The 18,059-nt window shown below is 37.4% G+C and overlaps 2 protein-coding genes across 5 annotated transcripts; one reads left to right on the top strand and one right to left on the bottom strand.

The window, feature by feature from the left end:
- The first annotated feature begins 4,320 nt into the window (after nucleotides 1–4,320).
- On the top strand, nucleotides 4,321–10,661 carry LOC108681524 (tRNA N(3)-methylcytidine methyltransferase METTL2). Of its 4 annotated transcripts, none has more exons than XM_047879517.1 (7): nucleotides 4,321–4,344; nucleotides 6,537–6,632; nucleotides 7,979–8,131; nucleotides 8,580–9,131; nucleotides 9,426–9,539; nucleotides 10,027–10,199; nucleotides 10,488–10,661. In XM_047879517.1, exons 2-7 carry the CDS (start codon nucleotides 6,541–6,543, stop codon nucleotides 10,628–10,630), a joined length of 1,227 nt encoding a protein of 408 aa, XP_047735473.1. In that variant the 5' UTR covers nucleotides 4,321–4,344; nucleotides 6,537–6,540; the 3' UTR covers nucleotides 10,631–10,661. The 4 variants fall into 4 exon arrangements, with proteins under 4 accessions (XP_047735473.1, XP_018026055.1, XP_018026057.1 ...); XM_018170566.2 differs by lacking the exon at nucleotides 4,321–4,344 and adding an exon at nucleotides 4,553–4,703; XM_018170568.2 differs by lacking the exon at nucleotides 4,321–4,344 and adding an exon at nucleotides 5,389–5,478.
- Nucleotides 10,618–17,478, bottom strand: LOC108681525 (porphobilinogen deaminase-like). The gene is made up of 7 exons (XM_018170571.2): nucleotides 17,406–17,478; nucleotides 16,664–16,736; nucleotides 15,545–15,678; nucleotides 15,206–15,344; nucleotides 13,939–14,120; nucleotides 13,144–13,341; nucleotides 10,618–12,699 (listed from the first exon to the last, which is right to left on the bottom strand). The coding sequence occupies exons 1-7, from the start codon at nucleotides 17,460–17,462 to the stop codon at nucleotides 12,187–12,189; spliced, it is 1,296 nt and encodes a 431-aa protein (XP_018026060.1). The 5' UTR covers nucleotides 17,463–17,478; the 3' UTR covers nucleotides 10,618–12,186.
- Between the last annotated feature and the right edge of the window lie 581 nt (nucleotides 17,479–18,059).

Below are 18,059 nucleotides of genomic sequence, written 5' to 3'. Positions count from 1 at the left end.
CCACACTCAGGAAGATGTATATAAACGGGGAATTTTCTCGCGTATATATAGCTTTTTATATTTCGTTCGCGCACGCGTTCGCGTAAATCACGGTCATCGATTCCACGTGGCGTAGCACTCGGCGCGGGCCGCGGAGCCGTCCGACACGGTTCTGATTTAGACACAGTTTTCATCTGAATGGAATGGCAACATCGTCTGTAGATTTCAAGTAACGCTGAACGATCTTCGAGTGTGATGCTGTCTCTTATACACATCTAGATGTGTATAAGAGACAGGGCCCATGCCTATACGCGGCGGCGTGGTCTTCAAACTAACAGGACTTTTGGCTTAAAGTAATGCGATTGAGGTTAGTAAACGAAAAGTATCCATTTGGTAGAATGCGCTCACTGCCGATACATGCGATGCATGTGTACAACACTAAACGTTAGCGGACTGCGTGACGCTATTGGAAGAAGTTAGTAGACGCAACGTAGCCGTTTGGCAACGTTTGCGATCGACGTGCGTCAGGCTTCTGGATAGCCTTTTCTTTTACATACACAAATAACAACATGAGAAATAATTTCATTAACCCATTTCTTCAACTATTTGTGAATCTATACTTTCGAAGTGTATGCGTATAAAACACAGTAATAGTGGAAATTGTGCTAGCAATGAGAACAAATAATACTGAAATAAACAAATAAACAAATATCGCCAAGTCTTAGCTAAAGAAAATTGCAAGACGAACGAACGTGACAACCAACCAGTTCAATGATTTCTATAGTAGTTCCATGCGCAGCACTCGATGCACCGCCGTACAACGTTTAGCGAGAGAAATAAGACAACAGGTGAAATGGAGTCTGAAACATCAGCTCCAACACGATCACAAGAATCAGGCACAATTTCCAGCAGCTACCATTCATTGAGCAGCCTTGTGGGGCAGTGTTATATACATTAGCATTGCTCTAAATAAACGTTGCATTCAAATCGAATTCATGTAGCAACAGATTCAATAGTAAAAATAAAAAATGTTTAAATTCAGAAGACTAAATCAAAACACATTTTAGCCGTTTGCTTGATTAAAACACAATCATGCTTCATGCTCTTATATGCGATGTATAAACAATTTTTCTATTATAACACTTGACACGTTGACTACGAAGTGGTACATATGCGTACGACGAAATGTATTTCTCCAGGACGTAGTGATACATAATTAAGGTTGCCTAAAATCGGCCGAATCCGAGAACAAAAAAGGCCAAAAAAAGGCCGATAACTCAATATATACTAGTTTATATGTCTGCTATAAAAATTCCATCTATTTTCTTTTTGCAGTATCTAAAATTTAATTAGGAAGTACCCCTATCATAAATTTTAGCCGGCCAACGCAATTGAGAAAAACTAAATCACAAAATTTGTCCGGAAAAAATGACCGTCTGGCAAAACTGTTTAAAAACGGTACTAAAAATGAAATAATAGAACAAGATGAAGCAATCGTAGTCAACGTGTTAAAAAAGAACGCTCGCCTTTTCATTTTACCAAGTTCTTAGGAACAAATCGTAACTATACTAGACAATGGGCTTACTTTTCCTCAAATCGGCACACATGATATTTCATGAAATCCGTCATAATACGGAAAATGAATCCATCTGATGAATGGCGACAGGCAAACGGGTTTTCCGGGTCAACGGGTTCAAGGCATGAAGGGACGCCAGCGCTCTGAAGAGCCCTCCTGATCACATCGTTCAGAGCCGAGTGTCTTGGATGTCGCCCAGCGCTGCCCCATTGTATTTTCAACTTCAATCTAAGTTACCTATCTAACCATGTTTAATCAAACTTTCAAAGTTATAATGGTTGAATGGAGCAAGAATTATATTACAATTACCACTAGTAACTGAAAAATAAGGTAGAAGCCACTAGTGAGTGAATTAGACAAAAATTCCCAATAATACAATAATACAAGTTGTATTACAACCAGGGTAAATGTCGTCCTCTCTGCAGTGCATCCAAACAAGTGAGTAGACTTGCATCTACCTCTTCTCTGCAGTGCATCCAAACAAGTGAGTAGACTTGCATCTACTTCCTCTCTGCCGTGCTCCAAACAAGTGGGCAGACTTGCATCTACTTCCTCTCTGCCGTGTATCCAAACAAGTAAGTAGACTTGCATCTACTTCCTTTCTGCAGTGCATCCAAACAAGTGGGTAGACTTGCATCTACGTCCTCTCTGCCGTGCATCTAAACAAGTGGGTAGACTTGCATCTACTTCCTCTCTGCAGTGCATCCAAACAAGTGGGTAGACTTGCATCTACTTCCTCTCTGCAGTGCATCCAAACAAGTGGGTAGACTTGCATCTACGTCCTCTCTGCCGTGCGTCTAAACAAGTGGGTAGACTTGCATCTACTTCCTCTCTGCAGTGCATCCAAACAAGTGGGTAGACTTGCATCTACGTCCTCTCTGCAGTGCCTGTCTCTTATACACATCTAGATGTGTATAAGAGACAGGATGTATATATTTCATTTATAATCGTCGACTGCTAATATAGAAATAAGTTTATTACAAATTAGACGACGTTATGAGTTTGCGATTAGAAACTGAGGCCTGAGCCTGAAGGCGAGCTACACAGAAAACGTACAGCAGCAGAATTGACTACGCCTTTTCCGACCACCTCGACGCTTCTGGGCGGAAATTTGGGATTAGTTTTAAGCAAATATCATGTAGTTCCTCATTAGTACATCTTCAACTGGTACATCTTGGGTGGGCTCCACCGGTTGGGTGGATGGCTAGAGGTCAGCATAGTCCAAGTCCACAGTGCGATTCATATACTTTCCGGAGCGTAACGCAGCCGGGCATCTTCACGGCTTTTGACACAAAGCGCCCACCACAACAGCGCCGTCGTGAAGTAGGCGCTGTTGTGGTGGGCGTAGGCCTTTTGCCGATTCTTAACATCGCTGAACATCCACAACTTGTTGCGGGCTTGAACTCGCAACTCACTGCTTCAAAAAAACTTTGCTTAATTAACCGCCCGGCCTCCTTGCCGATTCTGACCAGAAACTGGCGCACAGAGCTGGGGATCGAACCCGCACCTCTCTGCTACAATCTTGGTACTCTGCGTGGTGACCTCATTGAAGTATATAAGTATATCCACGGTTTATACAAGGTCCCAGAATGATTACCAGAATTTGAAACAAGGACCAAACCAGGGCCACGGCTATAAACTAAAAAACTGCGTTAAAACACACCCATACGACAGCATTTCTTCTCGCTTTGAGGCATCGATATGTGGAACAGCCTCCCTGTAGCATCGTTGACGCTCCGAGTATGAACGCATTCAAGAATAGACTGGAGTCTAGATGAAGCTATGCAGGAGCATATATTCTGTCTTAAAATGCCTAGCACCTTACGGACCAGGCAATAAGTACAGCAGCTATCTCAATCAATCGTCAGTTATGGGAAGATCGGGTTCCAAAGGCCGGATCCCTTGTGAATCAAGTCACGAAAAGTACAATTATCGGCAACAGGCCATGGGCCTATTTCTTCAGTGCCGACACTTTTATTCTATTCCATTCAATCCGCAAGGCGCAGCTGCACTAGGGAAAACCTTGTATCAGTTCAACCATGAAAAGAATGACCTTATTGAAATGACCCAAAAAAGTTCATTTACTGCAACTAGTCTTATTCTAAGCAAAAAAGGTGTTACAAATCAGTTTCAATAATACGGTTACGTCGCAACGATCAAGGTGACAATCACAGTGGGATAATAGAGGACATCCGCAAGGAGCAGCTGCGCAGGTCAACCTTGTATTATTTCAACCATGGTCGTGTTATCTTCATCACCAAAAAATTGGAAAATCGAAGGCGATACTTGTCAGGGCAACCTAAGTAGGTGAGTTATCCTTGGAGACGAGACTGATTTGAGCATTAGCTGCACACTTTCGGCGTTAAGGTTTTTAGCAGTGCGGAACAGCTTTGCGCTCCCGCTGTGTTTCAAGGGTTGCCTACGACTTAGTAGCTCTGAGGCTAAGTGTAGCTGTGCATTATCAGATTGAGCGTTGTCTCCAGGTATGAGAGACCGCGTCGACACTATTCAGAATTCATCCGCTAAGTCGTCCACTTTTGCGCAACCGAAAGGCACAGAAGTCTCGCAATTCTAAAATGATCTTCCTGCCATTCAGAATATGATTATTTATTATCAATACGCTGCGACAGGAATCATTAAAGATTGTTCATTTTCGATGACAAAACCTTCAAAAAATTAGGTTGAGTTAGGTAAAGTCATGGGTTAACAAATATAAGGTTGACCCACGGCGATGATGCTTTTTCGCCGTTCTGCGCATCTCTTGAGTGACGTCACTCCAGGCACAAAATGTAAATATTGTAGATCAACACATTGTTTTTTGTGTCACCTTTGAGAACATTTAAAAAAATTGACCTTATCAAAATGGCCCAAAAATTTATTTACTGCATGCAACTAGTCATGCAAGTTTGGCACAGGCGATCGCAAATCGGTAGTGCTAATTAGGGATTAGGTGCAAAATTGAATAATATTTAATGCTAATTGGGTTGGGGTCATTGGTCATTACGAGTTGGAGCTTGTTTGAACCGGCAGCGCGCTTCCTTTCCGCTGAGATGTCGATTGCTTCAGCCGTCATATGCACAAACAAATTATCATTGTTCATTTGTAGACCTCAATTTGCAATTGTTGTTGCAAATTTGCTGCATTTCAGGTCCGTAAATAGATTACTTTGGTAATAATATTCCTATTGCTGATCGCATGACAAGAAAATGCTAATTGATATCGGTATCCCTGAGTATACTTTTCGGATGTTGGAGCCTGGAGGTATGGAGAAGGACGTCTCGGACAAAAACGCGGCCTCTCTCACGGCCGGTCTCGCGGCCGTGATTCCAAATTCAGTGAGCGTGGAATATCTCGCAAAATACTGAACGTAGCTTGATGAAACTTGGTACACATAATCATTAGAGCCTAACGGTGATGTTTAGCTCGTGACAATTTTTCAAAATTCGCCTTCATTCCTGAGTTATATGAATNTGTTCGCCTCTATAATTAACCTTCATCGTTGCAATAAAAATGAAAATTTATAATTAAGATAGATTTCTTCCGGTGCCTGTGTTTTTGATGCAATTAGCACTTATTAGTGAATGAATGATTTGCGGTGTGGTTCTTTAATCTTGACTTCTGCAGTTCGCGCTATCCCGTACGATTACCGTACGTTCCGTATCCGCAAGCGGAACGCGGAAGAGTCAGAAGTAACCCGGACATGTCTTACATTTTATTATTGACAGTTCGACTCGCGTAGTCAATATACTCGCGTATATTGTCGACTTTCTAAAGTACGGCGCACGGCGCATTTTTTTTGCCAGCATTGTACGGCGCACCGCGCAGGTCGTTACAATGACAAAAAAAATTCCTGCGCACCTGGCACATCTTCCTGACCATGGAATATACAAGATGTCGCCTACAGCTACAAGTTCCTAACTTAGGTACTTACTCACTACTTAGCCTTCTGAACTCTGAAGTTATGACTTCTGTCTTCTGAGTTGTGAATGGCTTAATTTTCATTGTCTAATTTAAAAGCCTTAGAGGGACTGAGGGAGTATCTATATGTAATGTTTTAACCTTGAAAGTTTAAGATTTGCTATTAACTTTTGATATTTGAATATATATTTTAATCACAGATGAATTTTTAGTCTTATTAATTGTTATTGATTTGAAGATGATGATTAATGACATTGTTAACTTGTTTTATTTAAGCAATTCCATAGTGATAACTGATCTAATTGTTATATCAAAAAATTTGTTAATTACAAGTTATATCTTTGACTTGGACATCTGCAGCTGCTTTTGGAAGTAGAAATTAACAAAATGTGAATTTTTAGAAAGTTTGTACTACTATTGCAATGTATTGCATGGATACACTAGTTGAGAAAGTCCTAATTTTTCACAAATATTGCAGCTCTAATTTAATACATTTTTGTTTGATTAAAGATGTCAGCAGTTCACAATGTAATTTTACAAAATTTTTAACTTCAGCAGTATTTAGTACTATACTACGCACTACGCTCCTGCTACAATATTCTACATGAGTCAACCCTAAATGTTTTCTTGGAGATTGCATAGTTGCAGTCACATCAGACTGCATAATTACGTGTTTAGTTGCCTTTAAGTTTAAAGTAAAGACAAATGTTCTTGTTGCTGTTTCTAGGGTAAAATTAGATATTTGTGTCAACACGTGCACAGGACTTTGTAAATGAGTTTGTGGCTCATAAATGGCTCTTCATGACTGTTATATAGAATGGAATCATGGCTTTGGCTTAGGGCTTGCTAATCCATAAAACCACAGGTCAAAAAATCCAGTCACAGACTTAAGAGAATAGAAATTTCCCTCAGTCTCTCAGACCCTCACTAGGTGCTCATGCTACAACTGCTCCAGTGCACCTGAACCTCCACTTGTTGCAGTTATATAATAGGTAGTAAATTTATGCAATCTGACAAGATTAATTCATAATATGCATTTTGTATTCATTTATTATTATTTCAGAAAAATGTCTGCAGAGGCAGGAAAAGAGTCCAGTCGGCCTCAGTTTGGTGGGCGCAAACTAGTCAACCCAGAAGATGTCTTTCAACACAATGCCTGGTAATTCTTTATTTACTTTTCAATCATCATTTAGTCCTTTTTACAACACTTCTCTTTAACTTCACTTCTTTTTGTTTGTTTGTTTGTCTGTCTGCTACAAATCTTATATATAATCAATATTTAACACACTTCTACCTATCCAATCGATCTGAAATTCAGCGCACTTGCATAAAGTTGGAGACAATGCATGAATCAATTGACAGAATAAATGATTTTAAAAAGTAATTTTTTTTTCAATATTAAAAAAAATTAAAAATAATTTTGTCAGCTACAAATCTTATTATCAATATTTGACACACTTCTACCTGTCCAATCGATCTGAAATTTTGCACACTTGCGTAAAGTTGGAGACAATGCAATTGATAGAATAAATAATTTTATAAATTAAATTTTTTTTCATTATTAAAAAAAAAATTAAAATAATTTCGTCTGCTACAAATCTTATAATCCATATTTGACACAATTTGACCTGTCCAATCGATCTGAAATTTTGCACAATTGCATAAAATCAGAGACCATATATGAATCAGTTGACAGAATAAATAATTTTGAAAATGTACAAAATTTTGATATCTTCAAAAAATTTTAAAAAATACTTTTTTTAATATTTGAAAATAAAATTAGAAATTCATTGTACAAGTTTAACATCCAAGACACTGGATTCTTCAGAAGTGTTGTCTCTAAAAAGTAATTTTTAAACGCATATTTTTCATATTAGTCCTCATATACAGGGATGTATCAGAAAGCAAAAGAAAACCTTTTTAGAAGAGGACTATAGTCTAGGTATATATTTCCTACATTTTTTCTTCAAAATTTATTTACACGTTTACCTACCATTAATAATACAAAAGTTGTCACTGTTAACACTGCACTCAATTTGCTGCCTTCCCCTGAAAAGCATATAATTCTAATCAGAACTAAAGTGTTATCAATGATATTTAAAAACTGAATATTTTTTGTAATCAGATATTTCATTACTTGGATATTGTAGTAAATATTTGAGATTGTTATGAAAATAGTATAAAACTATGCTCAAAGTTTTCAATTAGATACTATAGCATTCCATTTCATGTATCAATTCACACATTTAATTCCTATTTTATACAATGTAGAACTCAATGTGCAAATTAAAGCCATGGTCTTTAGAGACAATGTTTGGTTTTGTTTTGTCATCTTGATATGATGCTGAAGTTATGTATAGTATATTGTTGTATCTTGTGACAAAATGTTGTATTCCTTAAAAGAAGTGGCCAAAATTGTGTTGTTGTATATATGATTATGAAGCCTGGATAATGCTTTGGTTGTAAGTGGCCGCCGGAATTTATATATGATTATTCATGCCTCAGGGACAACGTTGTGTGGAGTGAGGAACACGAGCAACGTGCACAAGAGGCTGTGGCTAAAAATTCAGCTGTGACGCTTACACCTGACCAGATACAAGAGCTTGAAGACGAAGCTGCCAGTAACTGGGACAAGTTTTATAGTAAACATCAAAACAAGTGCGTATTGTGTTAATTTGTGGTTTAAATGGAACAATTCTATTGTTGGCTAATATGTTAAAAACTTATGAATGAGAAGTTTTATTTTTTTATTTGCGAGGTAATTAATTTATTGTTGAATCTGCTTTAAGAGCATTTTTTGTTCTGGTGAAGTTTTTGTATGAAGAAAAAATCGATTCTGTGCTTTTGGATATCTGCATTAAATCGAATTCAGTTTGCAAAATTTATTTTTAATTGCCATTTTTAATTTGATAGTATGTATGATAGTATGATAGTATTTTGAACAAAATTGAAAATTAATGTTACTTTTTAGATTGCACGAATTGCCTCTTTTATTATTATTATTTAATTTCCATTTGACAATTTTAATGATTGAGAAAAAAACGAGCAAGACAGTGTATTGAGCTTGCTCATTTTTACTCAGTTCATTTATTTTTGCTTTTTGCAGGTTCTTTAAAAATCGAAACTGGCTTTTCACGGAGTTTCCTGAGTTAGCCCTTCACTTGGAAGAAAATCTAGCTTCAACCAAGATTACTGCTTGCGATGCTGATTCAAGTGAAATTAATGAGAGAATTTCAAGTTCAACAGAAATTTTGGCTGAATCTTCTGATGTCACAAAGCTATTGGAGGTCATTGGGAAATCACCAATGGATAATTTAACATCATTTAGAAATAGTGAAATAAGTAAAGTCTCATCAACTGTCAATATCATTTCAAAGCCTGATGATACTTCTGACATGTTCATACGATCACAAGCAAGTGATGAAAAATTACCGAACTTGCCATCTTCTTTGCCTGACAATACAAGCGCGGTACAAGAGAATGGTTATCCTGGAGAGAAATCATCATTTCGAGTGCTGGAAGTTGGGTGTGGTGTTGGCAACACAATATTTCCAGTGCTGGAGACTAACCCGCAGCCAGAGCTATTTGTGTATGGGGCGGATTTCTCCGCTACTGCCATTGATATTGTTAAGCAACATAGTGACTATGATCCCAAAAGGCAAGTGTCAGAAAATTTTTATCTTTATATCGTAAGTTAATGTTGTTTACAACATAAAAATGACTGAAACAAGATCATTGATTATGAGATGGTTTAGGCGCATGTGCTGTTTATGTGACTGGCATGTGTGCTGCCAAGAGACAATTGTTTGTCCCAAAATAATTGATTCCTCAAACTTCAAGTTTGAATGTTGCTAGGTAACGTTAGCAAATATCAAATATCCTTGAAAGAAGTTGCCTTTCAAATGATCATAAAGCTAACATTCCTATACTTTGCCAATCATGCTTCTTGCAGGTGCCACGCGTTTGTTTTGGACATCACAGATGAGGAATGGAAAGTACCGTTCCCACACAGCTCTCTCGATGTGATTACTTGCATCTACGTCCTCTCTGCAGTACATCCAAACAAGTGAGTAGACTTGCATCTACGTCCTCTCTGCAGTGCATCCAAACAAGTGGGTAGACTTGCATCTACGTCCTCTCTGCCGTGCATCCAAACAAGTGGGTAGACTTGCATCTACCTACGTTCTCTCTGCAGTGCATCCAAACAAGTGGGTAGACTTGCATCTACGTCCTCTCTGCAGTGCATCCAAACAAGTGGGTAGACTTGCATCTGCGTCTTGTCGTGCGTTCTGACTTAGTAGGATACAATCTCCAACTGTCTTTTCAAAGGCTGCATTCTCGGGACAAACACTACCTCAAACTGTCAGGATTCTATTTTCACGTCTGCAATAATATGCATCAGAACCATGGTGGTAATGTCCAGCCTGCATTTAAAGACGGTTTGCCTCGTTTTGCTATCGTAATTTAAGTATGCATTGATCTAAATTGACTTTTTACCGAAAAATATCGTAAGTTTCTGATGGAAATTATTTGGGCTTGTGCATTTTGTGCAGACATGCGCACGTTGCACGCGCGTTGTTCAGATACCTGAAGCCTGGAGGGGCGCTGCTGCTGCGCGACTACGGCCGCTACGACCTCACGCAGCTTCGATTCAAGCAGGGCAAATGTCTGGCTGATAATTACTACGTCAGAGGGGATGGCACTAAATCTTACTTCTTCACGCAAGGTAAAGTTGTACCTGCAGTAGTGAAGTAATAAACGAAGTCCAACAGGCTGCGACAGTTCATAGTAAATCATATTCCGTCTGAACCGATTAACGAAAAATATTGTCGATGTCAACCATAATTTTTTCATGATTTTTAATTTGAAGTAATTTTTTATGTATATATATTTTTCAATTTTTTAAATTTAATAAGCAACACAGTAATGATTTTTAATTTATTACTTTCTTGGAGTGATGAGTTGTAATTGAAAATTTTCCTTTTCAATCGAGTTAACATTATATGGCCTACAGAAGAAATTCGGGACCTGTTCGCGGAGGCAGGGTTTGAGGAGAAGCAGAACATCGTAGACAGGAGGCTGCAAGTTAACAGAGGCAAACAGCTCACCATGTACCGGGTGTGGGTGCAAGCAAAATATGTAAAGCCTTTTTTGTAAAATATATTTATTACTCGTGAACAAAGTTCTGCCTGAGTACCCACCTTAATAATAAAAAATAGGTAATACGCATTGACGTAGCTGTTAGAAGGCACAACGTCAACCGAATAAATAACCAAGAACATAGTAATAATGAAAGAACCTTGTTGACTTCTCATCAAACTTGAACAAGGCGTAATTCTAAAATTGAGCATGAACACAAGTATGTATGGATGTAATGCTCGATAAATAACACTGTTGATTACCTACATTGAAAGTTCGGACGAAATGCACAACCTTGAAACTCTCATGGTCCGTTGACACAAAGTATTTCAAAATCTTGGTGAAAATACGGTGAAATTAAGTTAATGTTAAAATGATACCCTCATACCCAGAGGGTTGGATAATTACGTGAAATAAATGCACCATCATGCCGAGTCCGGGTGACCGCTGCTGACTTGAAATTACTTTTTAAGAATTCATGATATTATTCACACCAAGGTCACGTCAGCACGACTTCCTTCATTTAATTGCAACACGGGAGTGTACGAATTGCAAAGAAGTTATGTTCTACATCAACGATATATATACATTTGAGACCATATCCATTTTTTGAAATATTCGCATTTCATAGCGAAGTCACAGCCAACGATGATTTCTGCAGGCAATTTACAATTATCATTTGCTTAAAGTATGAGTAGAAAGCAACCGTGGATATCAACATCAGTTCACACACTTCAATCTGCACCGCAAAACTTGGGATATTTTTTTTACAAAAATATATTTGAACTTGTGATATGAAGAATCAATAACGAAAATTCATAATGAAGAAAAAAATGCTAAGCAGGGACTTAAATTTGAGATATTTCATCGGACAGAACTGTTGCTCGCAACACAAGATTATGTAGCTGCATCTTTAAATTAGAACATTTGCGACTCGTAATACCTTCCTTTTAATACTTGAATCAGTCGACCATAAATAAAAATTGTACCGATTTTAATAGGCACAAGAACCATATTGACATCAGGTGAGGTTCAAAGGAGAACTTCGCTAGTGCTTACGAGATACTTTTAGTCGTGAACAACCACAAACAGCAAGGCAGGTCAAATGTTTTGTCATTTGCAAAAAAATATCAGTGGTCGTACTAAGTCATGGTTAAAACCCCATTTCTTCATGAACACTCTGTCCCTCAACGTATATTCACTTACAAATAGTCCGTAGCAGCAACAGTACCAACAGAAATGGCCTAGTTATCATTACCACATAACAACCGACGTAAATACAATGAGTCAGACAACCAAGATTATCAAAATATTAAGTACAGTCATTAATTATCACAACACAAAAAGTACCTACCCCGGCAACAATCATAAAAACTACGAAATGAAGTTACAATAAGATAACCAACAAAATCATAATACAAAAGTTACATTGTGGCAAATAATGAAATTAAAAAATAAATTAAGGTCGAAGGCAATTGCGCAATTAAAAACAACAGGCAATTTTTAGCTTAGTCTAAATTAAGTAACAAGTTAATTTCTTAAAATACAAATAAATTAACACATATTGCACCGTATTACTGCCCGGTAGGTAAATTCGTCGGTTTAACATTAGGTGGTGGAACTTCGTTGGCTTTCTTGGCCTCGGATAATATCTTACCAGCACCTTTACTCAGCAGAACTTCGGCCAAATTCTTGCCAAGCATGTGAGCTAATGAAGCTTTTACCGTCAAGTGAGGAGGCGGAACTATGCCAGAGAAGCACACCACTTCAGGTTGAACTATTGATGTTCGTGAGTCGGCTTCTGCGTCCTCAACTCTACGTACTTTAGTGGGAGGCTCTTCCGTGCACGGCGCGTTGGTTTGACGCTTACTTACGCCGTGGCCGTTTGATACCTCTTCTCCATCAACTAAGCTTGAGGCATCCACGGAATCGTCTACTGACGAGCTAGTTTTTGCTGAGTCGCCTTCAGAATCTACAACGTTTTCTTGATCAGATGGACACAGCTGAGTAGTGAGGTCTTCAATGAGCTGCTCTTTTCCATCCAAACTCCATACACCGCCTTTTAATGTTAAAGACGATGCATCGATCTGATGTAAAAAAATGAGTAAATGCAAGCTGAATGAGCTTAAGAAAGCTCAGATTCCGAATAAAGGTGATAACAAAATGTATTTTGGAATCGAAGGGTCAGACGATGATGAATTTATATGCTCAAGAGAAGTTGAAGATCATCAAAAAAATGGGAATCACACAAATATTTCTTCATAGGAGAATGCTTTGGGCCACCATTTTCCACTGTTATCGAAACAAATTAGTCGATTGAGTATCACACATCCATTTCATTTATAAAAGACCAGAAGAACAATTTGTCGAGGATAAAGATAAGGAACGATATAAATACCGAGGACCTTCTTTTAAACAAAATTAAATGTGAATTAACGCACTCACAAGGTTAGCTCACGCTTCCGTTTTCATCATAAGTTTAAAAAAATACATAAAAAGAGTATACTTTTGTTGTATAAACAATGCATTACCTTAGACCAAACAGCGACAGGGGCTGAACAGCCGCCCGCGAGCGCGGCCATGAGCGCCCTCTCGGCGACCGTGGCCAGCAATGTGTTGTCATCACTGAGACGCTGCAGCAACGACAGCGTTTGGTGGTCCTCAGCCAGGCACTCGACGGCCACGGCTCCTTGCCCCACTGCATACATGCAATCTTCGGCCTCAAGGTACTGTTTCACAAGATGATTTACAGTTAAAAGGTTTGCAAGCACAAGAAAACAAACACAAATATAAGATACATGTAGCAATAGACTCGGAATTTTACATTTGAGACAATTACTAGACAATTACTTTACATTATTTTAATGCTAGATCCGGCAAATAAAAATTACAATAATTAGATGATTATGTGTTATGTCAGAAATGTTCAACTATTTATAGCCAGTAGGTGACAATGTTCCACGAAGAGAATATTACAGCTTAATAAAAAGAATTATAAACATGCCACGCAAGCCGAGCCCTACAAAGAGAATATGTAAACGTTTGAAAAAGGATGAAATACACAACTCCCAACTTGTGATATTTCATCAGTACGAAACAATGCTCTACAAAGTGAATATGTAAACGTTCGAAAAAGAATTATAAACCTATCACTCAACTTGAGATATTTTATCAGCAGTAGACAATGCTCTACTGAGAGAATATTATAGCGTAATAAAATGAATTATAAACACAGAACCAACATGAGATATTTTATCAGCAGTAGACAATGCTCTACTGAGAGAATGTTATAGCGTAATAAAATGAATTATAAACGCAGAACCAACCTGAGATATTTTATCAGTCCACCCCATTCGTCGCACGCCCGCGGCCGCAAGGATGATGCCGGCATACCGGTCGCTGGAGACCAGCTTCTTAAGGCGCGTGTTGAGGTTGCCGCGGATGCTCTCGAACTGCAGCTGCGGGAAGTGGCGTCGTAACTGGGCTACCCTCCGCACGGAACTCGAACCTACGTAAACCATTTACACTTCACAAGGGCTTATAACACACATTTATTGTCATGATGTACAACCAATAAAGAATCAGATCATGTAAGAGCAGAATTAATATACAACATTTCAGCCACAGACAAATTTATATTTTCTGCATGAACGGGACTACAAAGCATGAAGGGTAGTCACAAATGCTTTGGCATCCATTGATCAGTATTTGTTCAAAGAAATTCAAGTTCAATTTTATCGAATAATTCTGCAAGTATATATACACCAATCAGAACAGGAAACCAGCATTATAATACTCAGGCGGTTGTTCAATACCTATAATTTTTTAGCCTTGACTGCTCAACAGGCAGTGTTTGTTGTTGAACATCTGCTCAGCACAAGTAACTCTTGAATAAATTGCTGCTTTACACAGCTTTATACATCTGCAACTAAAGCCTCCTTAGGCCAAGGAAACGGATTTTTTGTCATACAGTGTTTCTTAAAGAATTTCATTACAATCACATAGGCACATATGAAACAGCGTATTTTGAAGAAAGATTTCTGATTAGAATCTCATCAGCTAGAATAAAAGCAAGGATGAGAGATTAATATATATGATTGTGCCAATTGTTGGCAGGGTGATAGCATATACATTCATTTGCTTACATGGAATATTAATACCTACTGGTACTGATGATAAACTTATGTGATCAACGGCTAATACTGGACAAGTTGGTATTGCATCTCAGTATCAACAGATACTGTAATCAATCACAAAGCTGTCATAGATGCTGGTCGCAATTTCATAGGTTCTAAGAGGTTTAGTCAGACATGAATTCAAATTGAAGCTACAAAGTGAGAAGAATTTATCAATAATACAAGCAATAAGGAATGTAGCAAGCAATCATACATGCAATAAGCTAAAAATATATGAAGAATCAAGTTCCAGTATAGCAATTTACATGCTGGCTGAACTGGGTAAAAGATGACAACCAAGACGCCAACATTTTAAGAGATGTGATTATCATTCCTTCTGATGTCATATAACACTAAAACATTTTTTAAATTAGATTTGATATGCTGGAGGAATCACTAACAAAGATACATCACGAACCCAACAATGATCCTTCAGGCAGCTGAGAGAGGTTGCACTTGTCATGGTAGCTTGGGTGCAGCAGAACAGCATCTCTGGGGTCTTCTCTTTTGAGCACAGCTCCAATGACCATGCCCTCAGGTAAGCTAGTTGGCATGTCCTGGAACAAATGTATAGATTATGATTTATTGAACCAGTCAATTGTGATATAATATTGTACAGTTCAGCAATTCAGGTTGTTTCAATACTTGAAAACTCATAAAACAATTTCTTACTCAAAAATCATGGAATAAAAAAATGTGGCTATAAGTTTTCTCACATATTTAAAACTGTAATTACACATAAAGAGTTAGTGATTACCTTTAGAGAATGAACAACGATGTGGACGCATTTCTGGGCCAGTGCTTCTTCTAACTCTTTAGTAAAAAGGCTTTTGCTGCCAATTTTGGAAAGAGCAACATCCAAAATTTTATCACCAATTGTTTCCATAGAATCTGCACATGAAATAAAGAGGAAATTTTAATGCTTTTTTGAAGTTTCAAAGTATATTGACACATAAATGTTTGATATGTAATAGATTGACATACATGATGCTCACCAATACACAATTTATTTTGTTGAATACACATATCTGTTAGATACACGTATCTATAGAATAGTATCTGTAGGGATCTTAGCTGAATATTCAGGTGTACTGTGGGAAACGGAGGGAGAATAAGAACAATAGTAACTAACGTGTTGGACGTAGAATAAGTTAAGGGTTGACGATCCCGTAGCAGTGTAAGAATTCAGAGCAGACTTGTTGTGGGACCAAAGCAAGGACTAGTTTAGTGAATTCAGACAATTGCAGAGGTATGTGTAACTTTCGATATTCATCAATATTGTGTTTATTTGGTGTGTTGATACTATGTGAGATATCTAGTAAGGAATTACCCGACTAATTGTAAATTTGATTTTGTTCATGTAGGGAGAAGTCAACCTGGATAGAAGATCACAAGAAGCTATCAAGAAGATTCAGTGTTGTGCATACATATGTATATAATTTGTTGCTGTGTTGTGAGAAACCTCTACTATGCTGTGCCCTAGCATATGAAAGAAGAGAGTTCTGTACCCTATTACGATGCCCATGTTTGCATTAACTTAATTAAGATTTCTTAATTTAAGTGTTCACTTTTCATTAATATTAAATTAATTGTGTTAACTCGAGATCATTATTTAACCTCGGCACAAAAGATCATTACAGTATCTGTTGAATACACACCACAAAAAGGCTGTATTACACAATTATTACAACAATTAGTATTGATCCAGTATAATTTGCACTCATGACTGTTCTGTAAAAGTATGAGATAGGCACCTGGTACTCACAAATATAATACAAAATTACAGGTAGCATAGAATGGTTATATACACATATGTTTAATGCTTCAAGTTTATCATATAACAGCTTACAAGAAGGATTTCTGAAGTATTACTCACCTATAGAGCAGCTGAGGTTAGGATGAATTTCCATAAGCTTGTCTCTAACATGGTTGGTTTGATGCATTGCCAGCTGCAAAAGAATCTTCATTAGTACAAATTCATGTCCTGTTTGCATGTTCATGATGAAGTGGAGAAAATTTCAAACTATGATGGCACATGACATAATTGCTTAAAAAAAGAAATCTAATGTTACAACCTATAATACAATTCCTGCTTTAAAATATAAAACCTAATATTACAACCTTTCTCTTCAAATGGGTTTTCTCAGCAGTTCCATCAGTTCCATAGTACTTACAACCAGCCACCTAAACAACATTATGATAGCTAACAACCTAGCATCTGGGAATGTAATTTGCAAATGTGCTATGGCAAAGAAGTTTCTGTTTGTTTATAATTTGATGTGCCAATATGTTGCTAATGTCTAACCCAAGCTGCATAAGTTAACCTAATAGAATCTAGACCATTTTTCATTGTCTATACAATGGTATAACATTGCTTACAAATGCTAAACTCAGACTTAACAGCAGGGTAATGAATATCCAAGATTCTTGATGAAAATTTCAGACCACGTATAAAATACCTAAAGGAGTTATTAACGTCACATTGGAATCAAGTGATGCAACACAGAAAATTTTAGATAAATAGGCTAGATTTTGATTTCAGATTATAGAAAAAAAGTATTTAAAAAATCCTTGTTGATAAAAGTTGGTTTACCAAATATTAACCAATACAAACTTACTGTGCTTTCTCGTGTCCCAATCTTGAGAAAAATTTCATTTGAAGGCGATCTGTTCATGTTGAATTAAAATTTTAGCTGAACAAAATTTAAAAACAATTTTATAAATAGAGTAAAATAAAATAATTTTGAATTTTAAACCCTGCATGAAAGGACATGTTATTATTATAATTTGTAATAATAAATACAAATATGGAATTACCAATTACATTAAATCTAAGATGCAATTAAGATAAAGGTTGAATTTTTAATTGTAAATTTAGTAACTCAGATTATTTATCAGCACATCAGCCAAATAAATATTTAGTCATTTTAAGGGGGGTATTGAGAACTGCCCAAACTCAAGAGGGAGCTTGCACAAGTTTGCTGCCGAGACGCACAAGGGCTGACAATCTCAAGTCTGGCCTGAGAGAATACTCATTCTCTCAAATAAATAACATATTTTATTCAACTTGTGATAAATAAAGTGAATAAATTATATTAATAGAATACAACATAGGCTTGGTCAGAGATGCCACAGTACAAAAGGTGCTAGGCAGCTGAGCCGATCTCTTACATCCCTCTCCTCTCCCCCCACCTCCGATGAGCGGGTATCCCTTTTGGTAATGAGCCAATGCTTCAGGCCAAGTAGACTATTTTCAAACAGTTATATTCTCA

The sequence above is a fragment of the Hyalella azteca genome, unplaced genomic scaffold (assembly GCF_000764305.2).
Source record: "Hyalella azteca isolate HAZT.00-mixed unplaced genomic scaffold, Hazt_2.0.2 contig3225, whole genome shotgun sequence".
NCBI lineage: Eukaryota > Metazoa > Arthropoda > Malacostraca > Amphipoda > Hyalellidae > Hyalella > Hyalella azteca.
The sequence above is the reverse complement of the archived record's forward strand: the minus strand, read 5'-3'. Positions and strand labels throughout refer to the sequence as shown.